This window comes from Stegodyphus dumicola, chromosome 2, assembly GCF_044657685.1.
Source record: "Stegodyphus dumicola isolate Sdum_Otavi_A_Nest chromosome 2, ASM4465768v1".
NCBI classification, from domain to species: domain Eukaryota; kingdom Metazoa; phylum Arthropoda; class Arachnida; order Araneae; family Eresidae; genus Stegodyphus; species Stegodyphus dumicola.
Genome location: NC_140769.1, coordinates 190,808,865 through 190,832,476, shown reverse-complemented (window position 1 = coordinate 190,832,476; position 23,612 = coordinate 190,808,865). Strand labels below are relative to the sequence as shown.

The 23,612-nt window shown below is 31.7% G+C and overlaps 1 protein-coding gene across 3 annotated transcripts in view; it reads left to right on the top strand.

The window, feature by feature from the left end:
• The first annotated feature begins 337 nt into the window (after positions 1-337).
• Positions 338-23,612, top strand: part of LOC118184403 (polypeptide N-acetylgalactosaminyltransferase 1-like) — a 92,724-nt gene continuing 69,449 nt past the window's right edge. The window contains exons 1-3 of one of the 3 annotated variants that reach the window (XM_085811576.1): positions 338-1,082; positions 8,450-8,619; positions 21,638-21,815. In XM_085811576.1, the coding sequence (XP_085667702.1) occupies positions 502-1,082; positions 8,450-8,619; positions 21,638-21,815 (929 nt within the window). In that variant the 5' untranslated portion in view covers positions 338-501. The remainder of the gene's footprint in view (positions 1,083-8,449; positions 8,620-21,637; positions 21,816-23,612) is intronic. The other 2 variants (XM_035354069.2, XM_035354068.2) reach the window with 2 other exon arrangements.

Here is a 23,612-nt window from a genome sequence, read left to right as displayed (position 1 = left end):
CCGTTCCCAACAACAAAAATAATAATAAAAATTTTAAAAATGCCAAGTTTTTGACATTATAAATATTTATAAGTTTTTAATAAACACATATTTAATTCTAAAATATATTCTAAAAAAACGGAGCTTTATGTTAAGGAATTTTTGCTTCAGTAATATTAAAAAGATAATAACTCTGCAAATTAATTGCTTATGGTCTTCTTAGAAAATTATCTAGTAATAAAATCGAAAACTTTTAACAGAAACTAACCTTTATTCAGTGAACTAGTTCCTAAAATACTAGAGCAGTTTTATTTGTCAGGAATGAATGGTTAAAAAAAATGGGCATCAGCATCGAATATAAACATATCCATAGGTCTGCTGTTGACGTTAGCAACCGGGTAGAATGCGTTGTTAGTTGTTTCGCCACGTGTATTATATAAATATAGTGATTTTTTTTATCAAATGAAGTAAAATTAAAATGCATAGCTGTCTGCAGTGTGATATAACGTTTTTTGTCCTAGAATGGCCTTCCCGAAGATAATACGTCGCCGCCGATTCAATACACTTAAAATAGCTCTTGTTGCTTTTGCAGTTATAGGAGTATTATTTTGGTTCTACCAAGTGCAAAATGTGATTGGTGATGCATCTCCAAATATACATCATTCAGATGTTCTCCCTAGAATTGCTGATAAAAATGCGTATAAACAGGTCAATTCCAAAGAAGCAAATAAAAATCACATAAATTTTTATTCTGTGTTTAAAAAACATGAGAAAAATGTTAGTGTCTTCCGGAATCCTGCTTTGCTTCATAAGTTACAAGCTGAGGCTTCAAACATTATCCTCAAAAACTTTAAAAAGAAATCATCTGTTATAGCATATAGTCCAGCGTTTAATGATAAAAAGAGCTTTATTAAAAGTTATAACAATTATTCTTTACCATTCATGAGAGTAACTCCTGGATTAGGTGAAAATGGTGTTCCTGTTCATTTATCACCCGAAGAACAGAAATTAGCAGACAAGTTATTTAATGAAGCCGCCTTTAATGTCTATTTAAGTGATAGAATATCTCCCAATAGAAGTGTTCCTGATCCAAGGAATCCAAAGTAATTTTCTTATGTCGTATTTTTTCTCCACCTGTAATAACAGGAATATTGGGAAAAAATTCAAACATCTAAATATTTTTGCTTGTTTTTTAATTGGAAATTTAAACCAAAATTGCTTTTTTTGTATGTATATTAAACTGGTAAATCTTTATTTATGTATTTTTGGAATTGGAAAATGTACTACTTAATATTCTAATCAAAGTTCTTATCAATTAACAACTATAAAGTAATAGTGCTTTGTTTGTTTAGCTAACATAATGAACTAAGAAAAGAAACTAGAAGCATGCTATTTGTGGCTAAAGTTCAGAATCGCCCACTTATTTGTTTGGCTCTTTTTACAAGAGTAAGAATTGGATTTTTCTTAATTTTCTTTGACTTTTTAAGTCAAAATAGGTCGATGTGTACGTGGATAAAGTCAAGAATGTGCGCAATGCCATTTCTGTGCAATTCTGGAATTTTTTTCAAGTGAAAATAGGTCGATGTGTACATGGATATCGAGTATGTGCAATTCTTAAAAACGCGCCAAGCAGTGGGCGGTTCTGCACTTTCCCCCTATTTGTCACCATAGTATATTTTGTTATTATAACAAATAAGTTATTATAGTTTAGGTGAGAAAAAATTGTTTGCAAAAAACATATTAATAAAATTTAAATTAAACGAAGAAAAAAAAATTTTTTTAATGCACATAATAATAATTTTTTAATGCACATAATGAAATAAAAGCAATTTTTCACAATTAAACATATTCCATTCATTTATTTTCAACATTTAAGAATATTTTAGAATTAAAACCTATTCAAAGTAGCAGAAAAATATATTTAACTTATTGAAAATTAACATATCTGAAATACACTTAACATGTAAATTAAAGCAGTATTTTAAAAAATTGAAAAATTTCTCCTTTTTAAATAAATTGCTATCCTTTTTTTAAGTAACCTTTATCGCCTTACCAAAATGTTGCCAAACTACCTGTTACCATATTCTAAAGATTAGCCAATTGTAGATGCACATCTAAAACTGGATATTTACAGAGGTAGAAGCTATATTTTCCCTTGTCATTGCTGTGTTGAATTGCTCACCTTTTTGCTGTGTCATTTTGTTGAAAGTAAACAGTGCTGATGTCTGAAGATCAGAATTATACTCTGGAACAATGATCTCTAATTGTTTTTGGTCACATGTCAATTAGACAAAAGTAATTATAAGTTGTATGCCATGTAATCATACACTCGCAAGTGATTGTGAGCTTACTTCTTTGGTGTACCACCAATAATCAGGCCGATGCTATTCGCACCAACATTAACCACGCATGCGCATTGAGTTGTCAGATCCGTCATTTGAACCGAATCGAAAAGAATGAATTCTATGTGTGCGAACTGCCTAAGTGTTGTACTGAATCTTTTTTTTTATAGGTGGGTTACTTACTACCTTGGTGTAGTTTATCATTTTTTAAGCGTTGGCGACTTTCTAAAGTTTAGAAAGGAAAATGGATTCCTTTTCTTATAAAAAGAAGGAACACATTTCCTTCATTACATTGATTAAAGTATATATAAAAAAGGGCAGATTTTTTATGTTCGCAATGTTTATCATTTTCTTGAACGGTTGGAATAGTTTAAAAGACTGATTTTTTTTGGGGGGGGACAAAATCTTGTTTACATTTTTTGTACATTTAGCTTCAAAGATGTGTTTTTGCGCAATCAAGACTTTAATTCAATCCTCTTTGAAAATTTTCGTCCGAGAAAAGATGATAAAAATTAGACAGAGGATTTCTGTGTAGAAAATTTAAACATGAAATAAGTTAAAAGCAATTAAATCAACTATTAAATAAACAATTAATCATATACAGTCAAAAGTCTTTAATCCGAACGTCCATAATCCGGAATGATCTATAATCTGGACCTCAAAGCTAAAAAACTTTCTGCGCATATATGCATAATACCTTTACGCATGTGCGTTTAATGTATAACGGATGGAATAAGCTAAGCTAAAATTATCTAATTATCTATTACAGTTAATGTTGCAGATTGCATTGTTCTTTAATCTTCGAATTGGATTTGGCTTATTATTTTTTGCAGACTGTTAGAGCAATTTTATAAAAGTAAGCTTGAACTTTCGATTATGTCGAAAAGAATTTCCAGTTCTGGAGCTGCCAAAGGATCTACAAAGCGAAAGCATGCTTCGATGTCCATCAAACAAAAAGTGGAATTGCTGCAAAAAAAGGATAAAGCCATATCCTTTGTTTCTCTAACCATTCCGAAATTTGTTTATCAATTTCACGGTGCTCTGCGGAAAGGGGGGGACAGTGCGGCGCACAATGAACTGGAAGTTGATCTGTCAGCACTATCCTTATCTTCAGGGCAGGTGTTTTTATTTTATTCGGCTTATAATTCCTTACTAAACGTAATATTTCATCTCAATGTACTCCGTCTTTGATATGATTTAAGTCAAATTCCTCGTCATTATAAATATCACGAATACACATTAAATAGTTTTCTGGTTGCAATTTTCTAATTTCGACCATGCGTAATGTATACTTTACGCATGCGCACGTTGAAAGATATGTTTAATAAAGTAATAAAATAAATATTAACCGGTTTGTTTTTTTTTTTTTTTTTGTAAATTTTGATACCCTTTAGATTATAATTGTTATTTCATAAATTACGGTTTCATATTTTTTATTTTGTAATTTCTGCATGCCATTTCATTTACCAGATTTAAATTGATGATCTGTAATCCGGAATCACCAAGTCTCGAGAAGTCTGGATTAAAGACTTTTGACTGTAATACTGGTTATTAACAATTCTGTATGTCTGTTTATTTATTTTTTTTTTTTTATGGAAATACTTGGTATTTTCAGGATACAAAAAGTACTTCAAAGAACTTTGAAATATTAGTGCAAACACATTAATAAATTAAATTGAAATAAATAATGTGATGTAATTTGAAAAACAGAAATAATTTAATGTAAGATATTTAGATTTAAAAATTTGCATACACGAATGATTTATCATATTTTATTTCATAAACAACTTTTATTTATATATTATGGCATTTGAACCTATGAACATGTGTGGATACTGAAAAAGTGATGAATATATAAGAATATTATAATTTTCAGTAAGTTTTCTTTGAATATTAAAGTCTGACAATCCTATGCTATAAAAAATTCCTCTGTTAAATAAAAGAATTTGAGTAATTTCTGTAGCCTTTTTGTCAATACATTAAAGATTTTTTAACTAATTATACGTCCTCACTTGCAATTAAAACCATCATTAAATCCCTATTTTATCTAATCATTTCCTGAACATTATCATGTATATAGATTGACCTCATCTTTGTATCTGATAATTATTACTTGCAATTTATTCTTTTGCTGGTGAACTGTTAAACCTTTCTATTGCTGAGTTAGGGTTAAAAAACTTCGCTCTCGCTAGCGCTTGCCTTACGGAAATTGGCGTAAAATGCTGGTTCTTGGGCTGATTGTGCGCATGCGCGAGCGTAGGTGGTGTTAATAGCTTCTTAGCTATTCACACCGTCAGTGAGATTAGCCACTGCGTAATAATCATTGCATATCCCATAGGACATATGTATCCCACTTTGGAGACCACTGCTGTAGAATATGATTATGAGCAATTTCATGATTATCTGTTTGTGCATAAAGTTTTCTGGCTAAAAATGTGGACCTGGAAATAAAAGTAATTTAAAAATAACTGTTACAATGTAGTTTATAATTGTAAATTTATGGGCAAATCAGAGGTCATCTAGGACTGCCCCATATATCGTGACACATAAAATAATATCAATTATTGACTTTTAAAAGGGGAAAATTTGCAAAGGGATCTGCAGCACAAAGAAAGGCAATAAATATATTTTTAAATAAACTATGCAAATTCAAAAACCTCATTAAAAATGAATAATATAAGAACATGCAGTGAGAGCAAAAAGGTGCAACACAGTGCTAATATACGATTACATGGCGAGGTATAAAAACATGCAGGCAGATTTTGACGATATATCTCGTTTGGCGATTCAATCTTGGGAGGGGGCTGGGGCCTCTATAACAAAGAAGTACCCCTTTTTTATGGGCAGTGTCAAGGTGTATTGGTATACAAAAATACTAGCTAGGTAGTTTGAAATTAACAGGATGGCCAATCCTAATATAGAAAGTATTTTAACCTTCTAAAACCATGCCAAAATTCTCATAATATAGCCTTCAGACCAGCGTGATATAAAACAACTTTTGCCCCCTCTTTGACATTTTCCTAATGAGAAAAGTCGTTAGTCCCTTCTCCATGAATGCAGTAAAATTTACATGTTTGTCAGACGCTGTTCCATAGTAAATGGGTTGCTAGATTTGCGATTTTTTCGATGATTATTTTGCTTTCATTTAAATGAAGTTCTAGTTAGAACAAAATGTATGCAATGTTTACATTTCATTTACTGTTTCTGATCAATCTCGGCAATAATTTGTGAATTTTATAGCTTTGTTTTCACACTTCATTTATATTCGCACATTTTTGTATTAGAAATTAGAAAACGAAAACAAAATTTTACAAAATATAATAAATACAAACTAGATTTGTAAGTCTGCAGGTTGGAATGCAATTTTTAATAACATAATAAGCACTATCCTTATCTTCAGGGCAGATGTTTTTATTTTATTCGGCTTATAATTCCTTACTAAATGTAGTATTTCATCTCAATGTACTCTGTCTTTGATATGATTTAAATCAAATTCCTCGTCATTATAAATATCACGAATACACATCAAATAGTTTTCTGGTTGCAGTTTCCTAATTTCGACTATGCGTAAATGTATGCTTTACGCATGCACGCGTTGAAAGAAATGTTTGATAAGTAAACAAATAAATATTAAGCTTTTCTTTTTGTAAATTTTGATACCCTTTAGATCAGGTTTCATATTTTTAATTTTATAATTTCTGCATGCCTTACCAGATTTAAACTGATGATACGGGAAAACCGATAGTCCGGAATTGCCCGACGAGTCCGGATTAAAGACTTTTAACTGTATTACATTGGACTGTCAGGCAAAGGAAGTATATCTTTACCGAGAATTTTTCTTTGTAAAATTGGCTTTTGTTTATGTTAGCAGAGAAAAAAAAAATCTGTGACCTATACATGCAATCATCAAAAGTATTTTTCAGTGCAGTTTTAAATGTTTATGGAGAATTGTATGTCAATTTCCTTTCATAGGCAGAAATTTCACCTGAAACCATCATTATATCCAAAGGTTGAAGTCTCTTTCATTTTCAACGAATATTCTATTTGCACATAATATATTTTCTAATTTATTTTAGAAAGAGTAATTTTTCATGTTTTCAAAAGAATAAATGCTTACTGGGTGTTGACACTTACAATGTAGTAAATCTGTTTTTCATATTTCTTCCAGTAATCAAAACGATTGCCCTGGAATATTTTCAAAGCAAAATTAAGAAAACTGTTTACGCCAAATTTTGCATAAGGTATCTTCTCGTGTATTTTTTATTTAAAGTGTAAAATTTTCTCTTTGAAAAGTAAAAAATCATGAACGGAGCAAACTTAATTCATGAGAAATAACTTTGAAATGCAATAATTCCATCATAATATGATATAGAGGAGAATAGTGCAATAAGCTTATTTATTCACAAATAATCCCCTCATATGCCTAATTTATGTACTGTCGATTGAGAAATATAGGTTAGTAAATTAAACTGGTTATTTCAATACTTTTTCTTTATAAATTTTTTTACGGGCCCTTCAGTAGAGCAGTAAAGGTGGCTGAACACTTGTAGCTCACTCGGGTTTTTAATCCCGGCTAAAGGGTTGGATTCATGGTTTTTTTGTAACGTAAATACGAGCCAGCTGCCCTTAGAAAGTCCTCTGCGAAGGCATCCCTCCCTTCATACAGGTAATTGTTGTCTGCTTTGACATAATTCAGTAAGCGAACAAAATTAATCCAATCAAAAACACGGAGAATGGGTTGATTACATGTGGAGTTTTCCATCAGGAACTTAAATGCGAGCAATTTTCTCTTAAAAAGGTGTACACAAAAGCATTCATCCCCTTAAACAGATAGCGTTCGCATACTTTTTTGTAATCCAATCCTAATTCTCATACATTTAATAGTAAGTTGACATACACCTTATTACAGACAAAATAACATTCCTTTTTTAAAGATAAATTTTTTATTAACTTGTCTGAATCTCTTGAGGAGTATAAGAATTTCAGCAAATAAAACTGGCCGAAATTTTATGCAAAGTAACCGATGTTTTGATTCAATTTATTAGAAGTTACGGGAGCTTTAATAATATTTAAGTACTTTTTGACAGATGCCATCCTAAAAGAAAGTCTAAAGATAAATTGGTTTTATTTAATTTACAATGAATGAAAATCATTCAAAGCAATCATTGAATGAAAGAAAATCACAAAAACTATTGTGCATGCAGTTGTCTCTTATTTATCTCTTGATAAATGAGACAATTGCCTACATAATAGAAGCACTTTGAAACAGTTAACAGTTCTTAAGGGTTTTATGCACTCCCCCCAAAAAAAGGGTCAAAATAACATCTTACATTCATACGTATAAAAAGGAAATAAACGATAAAAGCAGTTTAACGTATTTTCTAGAAGGCCATTAAACCTAAAATATTAATCTAATCTTACTTGCTATGATTAAAAAGCGTTGAATCTTGTAAGTTTAAACAGCATGCAAAATCGCTCACGTTTTAATTGTAGCAAAAGTTAGCGCTAAAATTATTAGACAGTGCTCTAACATTGGAGAAAGAGATGGCTTCTATTTGATTTTCAAGTATATTGTCGCGAGACGAAACCTGCGGTTTTTGCCAAAATGTAACCAAACTGATAAGAAGAGGGAAACAATGCATAGCCAGCGGCTATTCTGAGCAGCGGCAATGGACCACCCAGAGATCTACAAATAGGCGATTCTCTAAAATAGGGAGGGGATGGCTGGTACGACAGTTGTACCACAACCGGCATTAAAGAAAGTCATTTTTCCTGGTACAACTGATGTACCGCCGGTTTTAGGAGGTTAAAGTGTTAAGGTTTATGTAAAATGTGTGGAAGAAGCTCTAAAATATACTCGCAAGTAACTGGATGGCTACTTCATATGGCATTCTTTAAATATCAGAACTTTCATGAAAGGCATATTTTTTGAATGGAACTGTAAACTTCAGCTGATGAAGTGGGCAAACTATCGACTTTTGACAGCCGGAAAATTGGATGAACTAGCATGCGTGCATGTTTTAAGCATGTGATTTTTAATTTTCAGTATTCAGTTTTAATATTTTAATATGTAGAAAAATTTTGTTTTTCATGCATTTATATTTATTATCTTATTATTTATTTCTTAGATGTAAATATGTAAAATATGATGCAAAGGATTTGCCTACTGCTAGTGTAGTGATAATTTTTACCAATGAAGTCTGGTCGGCCCTTTTACGAACCATTCATAGTATTGTAAATCGTTCTCCTCCCCATCTTCTTCATGAAATAATTTTGGTAGATGATTACAGTGATAAGGGTAAGTTTTTCTGCATATTTTGTTTTATAATTTTACAATGTAAAATTTTTTTTTTTTTAATGCTGTGTATATTATTTATTTTTAAGATGTAAGGCATTATATTAAATCAGCTTGTTTTAATTGAATGAATGAAATTAAGTTAGAGTAGATTGAAGGGTATCTCTTGTATTATCGCGAAGTTGTTATTTCATTTATCGCCAAGTTCTTGTTTCATTTATGGTAACCTGAGTAGTTGAATGTTATGGAAACCCTATTATGGTGTAATCGGTTGCATGATTGCGGTAAATTTTGAATTATGAGATCTTTTGGTGTGTGTTGGTTGCCTGTTTTATTGTTTTAGACTGTAGAATTTCTGCATATAGTAAGATTAATTTGAAATTTCTGTACAATTTGGAACGAAAGGGGGGGGAAAGAGCATTGTGTGTGTAAATGAAGGTTTACTTAGTAGCCATTTTTTGGACAGTCCGGAACTACGGAGGATATTTTTTACTTTTTTTTATTTTTGTGAATTTATGTGGCAAAGCCGATATATGGATTTGAGTTCAGATAATTTTAGGAAGTTTTTGGATGATGTTAAGGAATTTTGTATGCCACAGAATAAAGACACAGAAATTTCTAAATATAATAAGTCGATATTTCCTTTTTGTAGTGCGTATATGTGATAATATGTATTTCTTTTTATATTATTTCATTGTATGATTTGAAATGCAGTTTATTAAGCTTCGATTGGCTACAAATTTTATTCAATTTTGGTGATGAGTAACTTTGTTTTAACATTATAAGTACACCTGTTATGAATCTTCAGTTGGTACAACGTAATAAGAGGCAGATGGAATCTTACTATGAAATAAAAAGATTACCATATCAACACCAAATGCTTTGTGTAGTGCTTAGATGCAAAAAGGTTTTTCCTTTTTTATGTTATTTTATTGTTTGGTTTAAAATGTAGTTTATTGAGATTATGTATTTTTTTGTTTGCCTATACTGTAGAACTGAGTGCTCCTTTGACTTTTTAAGTGAAAATATATAGATATGTACATGGACAAAGTCAAGAAAGTGCACTATGGCAAGTTTGTGCAATTCTCTGATGTTTTTTTAAGGGAAAATAGGTCAACGTATACATGGATAAAGTCAAGGGAGTACATGATGCCTAGTTTGGGCAATTCTGTGATTTTTTTAAGTGAAAATAGGTCAATGTGTACATGGATACTGAGTTTGTGCAATTATTTGACTTGTTATTTTGTCTTTGTGTAGCATCAATTTAAGGCGCTAAAATTGGCACTACACAAAGCCAAAATAATAAGTCAAAGAATTGCACAAACTCGGTATCCATGTACCGCCAATTTTCGCCAAGGGGTACCCGTTAATATTTTTTTACCTGAAATTATTTAGGCTAAGTAGAAAATAAGGCAGTTTTAAATTCAGAAACAGTTGGGGCAACTCTAAACCAGGCTAACTTCATTTCCTAGAAGTGTGTTAATTTAGAACCAGTTCAAAGAATGAGTCTTATGTCCAGCTTTTATCACAGATTTAAAATCTATTATTAGATCTGCATATAACATAGTAGGAAAGTAGAGTATATTTGGAATTCGTTTTCACTATTACGAGTGATAACTGATTACTACTTTGCATCCAAATCAAGTACCAGTTGAAAAAAGTCACTTAGTTATATAAACAGGATTGTACAGTTCTGAAAATACATTAAGTTTTTTTTAAAACAATTTTTTGTTTTTTAAAGCCCTTAATTTCATCCAAAATTTATGAAAGGTTCTTAATTTTGTTCATAAGATACTTCTGTTTCTTTTATTATAACTGCAGATCTAAGCATGACTTAGTATTTTAGATGAATATGGAATTTAAATCATGCTGCGCATAATAGAGCCATTGCAAATTGGTGTTGTAAACAAAAACATAAGACCATAAGAATGAAAGTTTCTGAATACCTGATTGGCTGCACCATTTCAAAATGGATATTATCAACAAGAATATTATCTGTTATCTGCCTGTATAAAATATGAGAATTTCTTGGACTTTGTTGTTATGGTAAAGTGACCATTTTTCTGGTGGACCGAACTGGGACATAATCCTCCAAATCAACCAAAAAATTTTTAATAAATAAATAAATGAAAGCAAAATATACAAACACAATAAAAAATATATTTAAAGTATAAATAATTCATACAAATGATTAGTTGTATTTTGAAACAGAATGAACTTTTTTCAGTAATTCATCGCAAATTTCAATTTGTTCTTTTTTACTCTTTGCAAGTATTGCACTCAGTTATAACTATTTGCTTCATGATATCAATATTCATTTGTGATTTTTCTGCTGCCAACAAACTCTTTATAACAGAAAACACCTTTTCAGTAGCTTCATTAGTACCTGGTAAACAAAGCGGGAATACTATAGGTTTTCTGAGATGCACCAAAAAAATATAATTTTGATTGAAATAATTTAAAATTTGAATCCAGTGCTTATTGGTGGGTATTATTTCATTATTTAATTGTTGAAATTTTTCAAAGTTTACATATCTTTTCAAATATATTTTGTCAAATAATTCATTTTACATTACCATATATTCATTTTCAGGCAAATATTTTTTCATGAAAACTATTGTTTCTTCTATTTTGATCCAATCTACTTAAAATTAGTATTGTTCTCAAATCATTTGCCAAATAATTCTAGATAAAAAATTATATTTGTATAAAAATTTATGATTTAATTAAGAAACCATTTCTAAACTTTATTTCCATCTTCAGTTTTATTGCTTAAAAAGTGTTTAAACTTAATGGTTGAAATGTAGAATCAGTTCTTTCTTTGAATTTAAAAATAAGGTCATTAATTTCTTCTAAAACTTTGGAAATTGTTCTTTCCTCTCCTTCCATTCTTTTTATTAAACTAGGAAACACTGATGCTTGTGTTTGGAGGAAATATAGCTGAAATTCAGCTTCATATCCTCCATACATAAGCATTTTTGTTGTTCATTCAAAAAGAAATTTTTTTAAACGACGTATCAGGACACGTATCAGTTAAAAGAAAATATGATTTTAAAGGATTAAAATAATTGTAACACTTTTCCAACTGCCTGCATTAGATCCCACCAACCTTTTGTCTAATAATTTCAATTATAGACTTAATAATTATTTCTCTTGTTTCTCCGAAAAGAGTGAGTAAATCTAGACAGTTTACTTGAACACCTTCTTTGTAATCAAAATATCTAACAAGGATCAGAAATAGCTCTAAATCTTTGTGATTTGAAGTATTTGTGTGAATGGTTAAGTCAGTGAGTGTTTTCTAATCAGATTTGCAGACAGGAGATTGTGAAGGTTTTTATCACATTTTTAACAATTGCCTCAGTTTTTGGATGTGCGCAACATATTTTTTTTCCGAAAAATAAGCTGTTTTATATTGCCATACAATCCATAGTTCTAAATGACTGTGTGTGACTGCGTAGAATGAAAATACTGCTCAATGCAAGCTGTCAATCCTCCTCATCAAACTTGTTGTTTGCAAAAATGCTGTGTAACACTATGGAAAGATACTCTTGCTTGATTCGCTTCTTATGTTTTTGAAACTCATTGTATCGTGAAACGTTGTTTCATCCACCTAAGTAATTGGAAATATTAATGTAGCAAATGCAATGAACATTGGATTTGTTTTTTTGTTTTTGTTGTATGGAAGGGATTTCATTTCCCATATTTCCATTAAATTTGCATCTTCTTTCCTTGCCTGCCATTTGGGAGGATTCTGAAAAAAGTAAATGTAGAAAATGTTAGTAATTGTACTAAAAATTGAACTATTAATACTTCAACTGTAACTCGTATGGTTTGTTTTTCAGCCCCTAAAAATACATACTGATAGCACTTGATTTAGTTGATGAGATATATATATGTCGGGTTTTTAACAAAAGTTTCTTGCCACCACAAATAACATCTGCACAAACTGTTCCCAGTGGTGTGTTTAATCATATTTTGTCAAACGATCTTCGGCATTTGAAAGAGACTTGCTTTAGAACACTGTGTTGTGAAATTTGTAAAAAAAAATATTATCATTAAGTACAAGGTGTCTGAAATGGAACTCTCGAACATTAGAGCTATCATTTATTTCGAGTTATGTTGCAAACGAATCAGCTACAGAATATCACCAAATCATGTGTACAGCTTGAGGTACTAATGTTGTATCATATTAACTTTGAAGGTTTTTGCTACCAAAAGTTTAAAAACAAGGACTATGACATTTAAGAAACAGAGCGCTCTGGCCGCCCTACTGATATTGATGAGTCACGTGTGCAAGAACTTGTGAAAGAAGATCAGTATGCAATTACTTGAGAACTTGCTAAGGAGTTGGACATTAGTTCCATGTCCATTAGTCATGCTATGCATCGCATAAACTTGATGCACATGTTCACTCACTGGATCCCACGTGAGCTGACTCAAGCAAATAAGGACAGACATGTTCGGGTTTGCATTAATCTGCTCGAATATCAGTGCAAGAATAAGGTTCTGGACTGGATTATCACTTGTGATGAAAAGTCGATTTAATTCAGTAACACTGGCTGAAAAGGAAGTTGGTCCGAACCCGTTGGCAGCGTCGCTAAGCACAATTTGATTAACAAAAAGATCATGCTTTGTATCTTGTGGGATTGCTGTGGTAATATCCACAAAGAGTATCTGGAAAAAGGTAAAACCATCAACAGTAAGATTTACAGTGAGGTGCTAGTCCGTATTGACGCTGTTATCAAGGAAAAATGTTGAACTGAGAACTCTGGTGCAAAAAAGGTAATGTTCCATCAGGTTAATGCAAGACTACATGTGTCTGCATTCACTGGCTGAGCTCTGTACAGACTGGAATGGGATCTTTTGCTACACCCACCGTATAGCCCCATCATTGTTCCTTTGGACTTCTGTCTTTTTCACACCTGCAGCTACATCTTGGTGCTATCTTCCATTCAGCACAGGACATCTGAAATGAGATTGATCTGTTTTTGGACTCATGGCCACTAAGTTTCTGGGCCAAAGCTTTGATAAACTACCAGAGCATTGGCAGAAAATCATAGATTTTGGGTAGTGCACCAAAGGTACTGCTTTTATGTTTTTCCCCTAACTTTATTAAGAAAGTTTTTTGGTGGAAAACATTCGTTACCACCAAATGTATTTGGAGGTCATAACAGTTAGAGGATTAAGTTGTTGATATTGGGAGCACATGGCTGATGTGGTCAGTTGCTGATAATTGAGTGTCATGGAAGGCAGATGTCATTGAATGCATGTACATAATCTGAGAGCGCAGGACAGAATGAAGAACCCCTAGCCTTCCCCCATCATTCATTGGTCTCTTAAGATGCTGATTCCTGATCATGTCACCACAGATATATATCGTTAGTGTAGATGTAGAATTTTGTAATAAGGGAGATGTTAGTTGAGCTGAGTGATTTATTAGAGTCATGGTTAATGTGTGGTGATTGTGTAGGCTGAGTTAGTTTAGTAGTTGGTAGCAAGGCTTCATGCTATCCTTGCACTGAGGGTATGCTGCTATGTTGGCAAAACCATTGCCAATAAGTTACTTGCCACTCATCAAAATATGCTTCATTTGCATATATTTTTATGCCAATGCCAGAATTGCAAGGTTTCAAGAATAATATTATCTATATGTGGAAATACTGAATTTATTTTGATGGATCTTCAATTCCATGATGCAGGGCTTGAATTCAGGACAAATGATCACCCTACCTTACAGCCATGCTTTGAAGCATGACCTATGACAAAACCTTTAACCTCCTTAAAGGCTACACTATGACAAAATCATGACTTTCAAAAAAGTCAAAATATCATAAAGATCATAAATAATTTTAAAGATCGAGTTTCCACTCAGTCTGAATATTCAAAATTTTCAATGATCTGGACAAAAGTCGTGAATAAAGTTTTTGAAAAGGGGCCAAGGTATTTTGGTAATATTTGCCAGTATTAGAATGATTTAGATCTATCCAGGGCTACAAATTTATGTAGAGAATTTTAATTTCACAAGCTGTAGGACCATTAGTAAAAATGCATATATGCTAATTTTTATGAATTTTTCCTATTGTACAAAAATTGTTCTAATTTTGCATTCTTACGTGTAAAATAAAATTTTTATAAAGGTATTAAAACTGCATTTTCAGCAATTCATTACCAAACTGTCAGCAGATATTCAGGTTACTGTTTTATTTCATTACTCTTTAATACATGAGAAACAATTTATCAAATTCGGGAATATTAATTTTTTTTTTTTTTTTTTTTTTTTTTTTTTTTTTTTTTTTTTTTGTTATGCATTGCTGAACATGGTGAATTATCTACATTTTGGCAATATTAAGATGAATTGGTGTACTAAATGTTTGATTCAGAGTTTTGCAAATTGTATCATTTTTTGTAAATTTACATATATACTAATGCTGATAAACAATGATTGAAATAATGATTCAAAATTGCAATTAAAAAATAATATGAAAATAAATAATTTTTATTTTCATCAGTCATATTTTCAATGTGTTTTTACTTTTCATTTTAGCAATTTGTGACTATTTCAGTTCTGGAACATGAACATGATATTAAATGTTTGTTGTATCAGTTTTTAGTAAAAGTGAAAAAGCTACTGTATTTTTTTTAAAATTAATTTTGTTTGTGTCATGTACAAATCAAAATTAGATAGGAATTTAAATTAGCATATTAATTATTAAGGAATTTAAATTAGAAATAGATTTATTAAAATCATTTATTCTCTTAATCCCAATTCTCCGATTTTAGAAATTTAAAATTTCTCACTCTAATGGAAAAGGAAAAATGAGAGTGGAAGCTGTTAATTGCAGCTCTTTGTGAATGGTTAATCATACAGGAGCTGGATTAACTGTAATCATGCAAAAAAATGTCTGGTGAAGTGGTTTTGGGCAATTTCCTATCAGTTAATAATTGAAAATTTTTTCTCCCTTTTATGCGAAGGGGAGAAAAGTTTCAAGTTTTTGTTTGTGTGAAAATGTAAAATTCATCGTTAAGTAAGAGTTATGTATGTGAAATCCTTAGTTCAGAGCCAACAAAAAGACATATATTTTCATGAAGGATATTAAGTTTTCTTTTCAATGAGTTCTTGGCAATTTATTGCTTGGTTCCATTTAGTTCAGGTTGGCTTAAATAATTAGTGACTAGCAGGAGCTAAATTTTGTAAGTGAATTTATAATAAATTAGGGGGCTTGAAGAGGGTGCCTCTAGAGCAGTGATTGCTGTCGACTACGAACTATTACTAGCTCGATTGCAAGCTACTGCTAGCTTGCGAGGACATCTTCGGTAGATCGCGTTAACTATCTTCGGTTCGGAGATATCTTCGGATGGCTAACCTTGATTCTTCGACTGAGTTGGTGCTGACAAGAAGACGCTGCTCCTGTGCAGTTGGAATTGGTTGATTTTCCAAATGATTTATCTGTAAAATCATTTTCTTCAAGCTATGAAAATATTTGGCCTCTTATTCCTTAAAAAAATACCCAGTTTTGGCCCAGGTTTGTCTCAAAGTGAAGGCAATGCTCAGCTTTATATATCTGTGTGAGATTTCTTTTTCCAGTATGAAATTTATTAAAAATAAGTACAGACACGGATTCACTGATGAATACTTGGATAACTGTATTTGAATGGCAGCCACTACCTACTCACTCTCCCAACATTAAAGTTTGTTGATGACAAAAAAGAGCAGTCTGATAAGAAAGTCTGTTGTTACATTTGTTATTTATTACTAACTACACTTCAATTTCTTTCTTATTTACAATTCATTTTCAATTTCATTTTGATACATACAGTTTAATTAAAATTAATTTCAAATTTACTAGAAATGTAAGTTAAGCAATAAACATAAGCAATAAACGAATATGAGATTTTTTAAAAATAAGTTGGTAGTTCTTTTGGGTAGCTCACAGCAGGATTTAAAAATGGTATGGTAGCTTAGAAGATTCATAAATTTGGTGACCACTACTCGAGAATTTACAAATAACAAGATCTACATTTTAATTTAACTTTATCTTAATGTAACTACATCTGCTACTCTAAATATCTGCAAGTAGTGAAGGTTCATCTGCAGTACAGATAGCGCTTTCTGTTCATTTAAAGAGTTAAATAAAAAAAAATTATTTTAACCTTCTTATAACTTTTTCATTTGCTTCAGACTAAAGTCTTAACTCACTTTTCACTCTAGTAGAATTTGCAGGAGATCTGGCACCTAATTGCCACATGAACTATGCCAGGGAAAAACTCAATTTTTAAACTGCCCTCCCAAAACTTTCTCAGCATTAACAAATCCTATGGAAGGATTCAGATTTATTATAGGCATTATACATGCATCAATGAAACCATCTAATAGTTTCAACAGTAGAAATTTAGTCCTGTCATTTACTGGAAGTTTAACACAGTTTTTATTATGTCCTGTTGGAGAAACACAAAAACTGGCCATAGCAACTGTTGTGCTCTGAAGTCAAGGACTAAACTTGTATAAAGGTATTGGGGAATTTTTGCTAGGTGAACCAGGGAGTGAGAATTATAAATTTGATGTATTTAAAATTGTGGGTTAGCCTACATTTAAGAGTGTTCCTTGGATTATCTCTAAGTTATTTCATTTAACGCCCAGTTGTTGTTTCATTTAATGCTGAGTTGTTGTTTCACTTATCGTTGAGTTGTTGTTTCATTAGTGGTAACCTGTGTAGTTGAATGTTATGGAAACCCTATTATGACATAATTGGTTGCGTGATTGCGGTGAATTTGACTGATGGGAAAAGATTAGCGAGCTTGTTTGTGTGTTGGATGTTGGTTAGAAAGTGTGTTGCTTAATTTATGGCTGAATGTGGTAAGATTAATTTGAAGTTTCCGTACTGTTTGGAATGAAAGGGGAAAAAAGCATTATTTGACTGGCTATTTATTACCAAATGGTGGGCTTTCTTAGACTGCCGTTTGGCCTACGTGGGGTCCCCACTACATTTCAAATGTAAAACTGAAATAAAAAATGTAAATGAACATAATCTTAAGGCATGTGCTTGGTAAACTAACATTCATATACATAGATAACATAATAGTCAAAATTAGTACAATTGGTGAATGCACTGGAAATTTGTAGGAAGTGTTTTTTTTTTTTTTTTTTTTTTTTTACTTCAAAATTAAGCAGATTTAAAAGCAAATACAGCAAAATGTAAATTTGCACCTGGGATATGTGAGCAAGGAATTGAATCAGAAGATTCAAAAATTGGAGCAGTAACAATTTATGTGCCATCTCTAACAATGCAAAGAAATTAGTATTATTTTGGGGCTTGTGATCTTATTACAGAACATTCATTTAAAGATTTTGCTCATATAGCAGAGCCCTTATTAAAAAAAAGGCTATATTCACCTGATTGACAGAAGCAAGCATGGCTTTTGATAAAAAGATCCCAGGGCCCTTCTTCCCCCTTCCCATTTTGAAATTTCCTGAAGCAAACAGCGAGTTAGAAATTGCCTCATGCATCTGATTTCATACAGGAGCCATGCATATGCAAGACGGACAACTGGTAGCTATTATGACATGATTAGTTGTGTGATTGCTGTGAATTTTACTGATGAAAAAGTAGTTGTAAGGGCATTTTTTTGCATTGGATGTCAGTTAGGAAGTATGTTACTTATTTTGTGCTGTATACCACATTATGGATGTATGTGATGAGATTAATCTGAAGTTTCTGTACGATTTGGAATGAAAGGGGGGGAAGCATTAATTGACTGGTGTGTAAATGAAGGTTTGCTTAGTAGTCATTATAAGTGTCCTGCATGTACGAATGAAATACATATGGTCAAACATGAAGATCATTCAGATGGCTTTGAATTTTGAATGGGTTTTCCAAGAAATATCACCGTCAGTCCGGCATTACGGAGGATATTTTTTACTCTTTTTTTGTGTGTGGGTGTGTGTGAATTTATGTAGTGGCTGCAGTATGCATATTATAGTTAAGATAATTTCAGAAAGTTTTTGCATGCTGTTAAGGAATTTTGTGTGCCACAGAATGAAGACACAGAAATTTCTAAATATGGTAAGTCAATACAGTCAAAAGTCTTTAATCCGGACTCGTCGGGACTTCGGCGATTCCGGATTATAGATCATCAGTTTAAATCTGGTAAGATGGCATGCAGAAATTATAAAACTAAAAATATGAAACCGTAATTTATAAAATAATGAGCAATTATGATCTAAAGGGTATCCAAATTTACCAAAAAAGAAGCCTAATATTTATTTGTTTACTTTATTAAACATTTCTTTTAACGCGCGGATGCGTAAAGCATACCTTACTCATAGCCGAAATTAGAAAATTGCAACCAGAAAACTATGTGATTTGTATTCGTGATATTTATAATGACGAGGAATTTGATTTAAATCATATCAAAGACGGAGTACATCGAAATTAAATACTACATTTAGTAAGGAATTATAAGCCGACTAAAATAAAAACATCTGCCCTGAAGATAAGGATAGTGTTGACAGATCAACTTCCAGTTCATTGCGCGCCGCGACGTGCCCCCCCCCCCCGCGCAGAGCAGCGTGAAATTGATAAACAGATTTCGGAACGGTTAGATAAACAAAGGATATGCTTTTATCCATTTTTTGTAGCAATTCGTTTTTTGTTTGATGGACATCGAAACATACTTTCGTTTTCTAGATCCTTTGGGAGCTCCAGCATCGGAAATTCTATTTGACATAATCGAAAGTTCAAGCTTACTTTTAGAAAATTGCTCTTACAGTCTGCAAAAAATAATAAGCCGGATCGAATTTGAAGATTAAGGAACAACGCAATTATCAACATTAACTGAAATAGATAATTAGATAATTTTAGCTTATACCGTCCGTCATACATTAAACGCGCACGCGAAAACGTATTCTGCGCTTGCGCAGATGCATATGCGCAGTCGTAAATGTCTTGCGCGCACGAGTAAAACGCCTATGCGCATGCGTCAATGCGGCGCATGCGCAGAAAGATTTTAGCTTTGAGGTCGGAATTAACGACTTTTGACTGTATTTCCTTTTTGTAGTGCCTATATGTGATAACATGTATTTCCTTTTTTATGTTATTTCATTGTATGATTTAAAATGCAGTTTACTGAGCTTCGATTGGCTGGTTCAATTTTGGTGATGAGTAACTTTGTTTTAACATTATATGATGTCATCATTCTCCTGATTTTTTTTTTTTTTTTAAGTGAAAATAGATCTATGTGCATATAAGTACATCTGTTGTGAATCTTCAGTTGGTACTGCATAAGAGGCAGATAGAATCTTACTATGAAATAAAAAAATTAACATATCAACACCAAATGTAATTTTATTCACCAACTAAGTAGTCAAAAACTCATCTTCTGGCACAAAGAGTTGTGAATGCTTTTGGATCAATTTAATCTGGAAATCTTTTTTCGAAAATGAAATTCATGAAGCATAAGTCATGAGCATCCATATCTGAAGAACTTCTGCAACTTGAATTGTGATGTACAAATTCCAGCATCGAGATGACTTTAAAAAACTAAGTGAAAGAAAAGAGAAACAAATATTGCTCTGGCCGTAGTAAATATAATGTTATTTGTTTGTTTCATTGATTATTATTGTTGCATTTATTTATGTATAGTCATAAATGTGTTAACTGCTCTATTGTTAACTTATGAAGAATAATGTATATATTCTGTTTTAAATTATCATCTAAAAAATTATATTAATATATTTACATAAAATGCAGCCTACCAAAATAAAATAGATATCCAAAGCGGCACTGTCCAACCAAGTCTTTTGAGTTGGACAGACTTGTAGTCTAGTAGGTCTGAAAGCTGTTACTTAAGCATCTACTCAGTTTTAACCCTACAATTTATACTGGTAGAACAGTTAAAAGTGTTAACAAGCATCTTATGCTTGTTTTTCATGTTGAAAATTGCTTTTTGTTTGAATAAATTACTTACCTCTTTTAATGTTAAATACCATCTTTTTACCATTTTACGTATTATAACCAGAAATTCGCTAAACAATATGAGTGTTGCAGTTTTCATAGTAAATAATAATGCATCTCAACGTTTCTGCCTAGGAGGAAAACTGAATCTTTATTTTATTTTATTTTTAAGTTAGTACTTCCATTAAGTTGAAACAAAGTATATTTTTTTCAATTAATAAATATTCATTTTCTGAAGAATAATTTAACTCAACATTATTTATTTACAAAATTATAAAAGGTTTTAAATACATTTTTTATGCAGTAAATATGTTGCATTTTTTCTTACACAAGGTCCATGTTACAACATTAACAACAATATTCAACCACTGTTTAACTTGTTATTAATAACTAATAGTAAATGGTATAGAGCCTGACATTCTGTATGGGAATAACCTGCATTTCTTTTGAGAATTTGTTGCTGAAACATTGTTTTTGTTATTTATATTTAAGTAAATAAGCAATTTGGAATATTCCTTTCATGAAAAAAAAAAAAAAAAAAGTTTTAAAATAAAAAATTCATCTAATTTGCAAATAATCCGCCTTGCACAGAAAGAGAAAACGGAAGGATTAGTTTTAAAAATTTATTATAAGTGTCATATTTGCCATTATATTTGTTGAAAATCATGGCTTGCATTATGTTTTCATAAAAATTGGAAACACTTCTTTGTGGACAGAGGAAAGTAAATTTTGCATTACAAAATAAATTTTCTAGGTTCTAAATTAATCTTTTTATTTAATAATATGTAATTGTAAGATTCATTTGAGGACATAAATATGAACATAAAAATAATGTATATATACTTTTTGAAGAGAAAAATAGCTCCAAAAATTTATTTTTGTGTGCTTTTAACAAATCTGATAAAATGCCCTGAGGCAACTACAAATTTTTTTATGCAGCATGATATACATGTATCTCAGTCATTGGTTGATGGAGATTAATTATAAAATTTGATAAGTCTAGCATTTTATTATGTCAATATCAATAAATAGTATTACAGACAGTATGTGAAATTTTTTGTTTGTTTCAGATGAAATAAAAATTCACTTAAAGCAGTATATCCAGCAGCATTTCAAACAGGACTTTATTAAATTAATTCATTTAAATAAAAGACAAGGATTAATACGAGCTCGCTTAGCTGGAGCAAAAATTGCCACTGGAGATGTTTTAATCTTTCTAGATTCTCACTGTGAGGCAAATGTTCATTGGTAAGTAAGATTTGCTACAGCTATATAATAAAACTTCTCATGGCAACCAACTCTTCTAGATGACTACTTTTAAAAGTGTTATCCTATTAGTATTTAAACATCACCAGTTATCATGTTCTTCGATGGAACCACCTGCACAGGTGATTAAAATAACTAGAACAATGATGGTCATCTTAAGGAGCTTTCACTGTATATGGAATGTGTTTAGGGCAGATCTGAATGAAGCTGAATATTGTCAAAAATATATTAATTTCTGTATTAAATATTAAGACAAATTACTATGAATTTTGAAAATATTGACAAAAATGTCAGTGTTTCATACTTCTTGAAATTTCTTTTGAAACTTTTTTGCATGTATTTGTATTACTTTTTCCAAAAATATTCTTAAATAATAAATTGTATAAAAGTTTAATTTTTAAGTTACCATATTTGACGGCATCCAAGACTCACTTTTTTACCTAAATTTGATCTAAAAAAAGTTACCTGTGTCTTATACGTGAAGGAGATATGTTAACTTTCAATACTGAATGCTATTTTTAGCCTGGATAAAGGTCTAGACACACATAACTTTTCCTACATCTGCCATAATTATTTTGCATATGCGTGAAATATCTGTCGCCAAAGCTCAAAGCTGATGTTGAAGTTCGAACAGGTTCGATGGTCACATTATGTGTATGGAGCCTTTCCTTCTTTACATAGACTTTCTTTGACTCAGCCGACACACATGTCGGTATTGGTGCTACTGTGTATAAACGTGTCGGTATCAGTGCTTAAAACTATTTGTTTTAATAAAATACCCTGGAAAATATGACTACAGGAAACAAGCGATTAAGCTATACAACTCAGTATAGACTAGAAGTGTTAAACTACGTCAAAGTGCATGGAAACAGAGCAGCAACAAGGCATTTCTGTCCACCACCTACTGAAAAAATGATGCGTACTTGGCGACTGCAGGAAGATCAACTGAAGACTGCTAAAAAACAAAAACATAACCTTCGATGCCCAGCTCCATCTTGGCCTGAACTTGAAAATGCTGTAAAAATGCGGGTGATAGATAAGAGGAAATCTGGGATAAATGTTTCAACCAAAATGATAATCAATAAGGCCAAAGGATTTTCAGAAAAACATGAGAATCAAAACTTTTCAGGATCTGAGGGCTGGTGCCTCAGGTTCATGAAAAGGCAAGGCTTATCAATGTGCACAAAAACAACTATTGCACAGAAAATGCCAGCAGATTATGAAGAAAAAATACTAGCATTTCATAGGTTTGTTATAAATGCATGCAATAAAACTTCTTTTGAGCTCACTCAAATAAGAAATATGGATAAAATTCCACTCACATTTGATGTACCATCCAACAAGTCTGTGGGTATTAAAGGGAAAACCACAGGTCATGAAAAAACCCGATATATGGTAGTTCTAACATGTTGGCACAAAACTACTGGTGTTTTTCATATTCATAAGAAAAACTTCCAACTTGTGTAATTGTTCATGTTCATCCGAAAGGCTGGATGGACGAGGAATGAAACGGTGGTTACAGAACGTATGGGCGAGGCGACCTTTTGGACTCTTAAGAAAATCCTCTCTTTTGGTTTTTGGATCAGTTTAGCGTCCATAGAACTGAAACCATAAAGAATAAAGCAAGAGAATTAAAAACCCAGATAGCTGTCATTCCTGGTGGACTGACTAGCCAATTGCAGCCTTTAGATGTATCGGTAAATAAGCCATTTAAGGAAAAAGTGCGAAAACGATAGAACAAGTGGATAGGAGAGCCACATCACGCCCTCAAACCCCTTG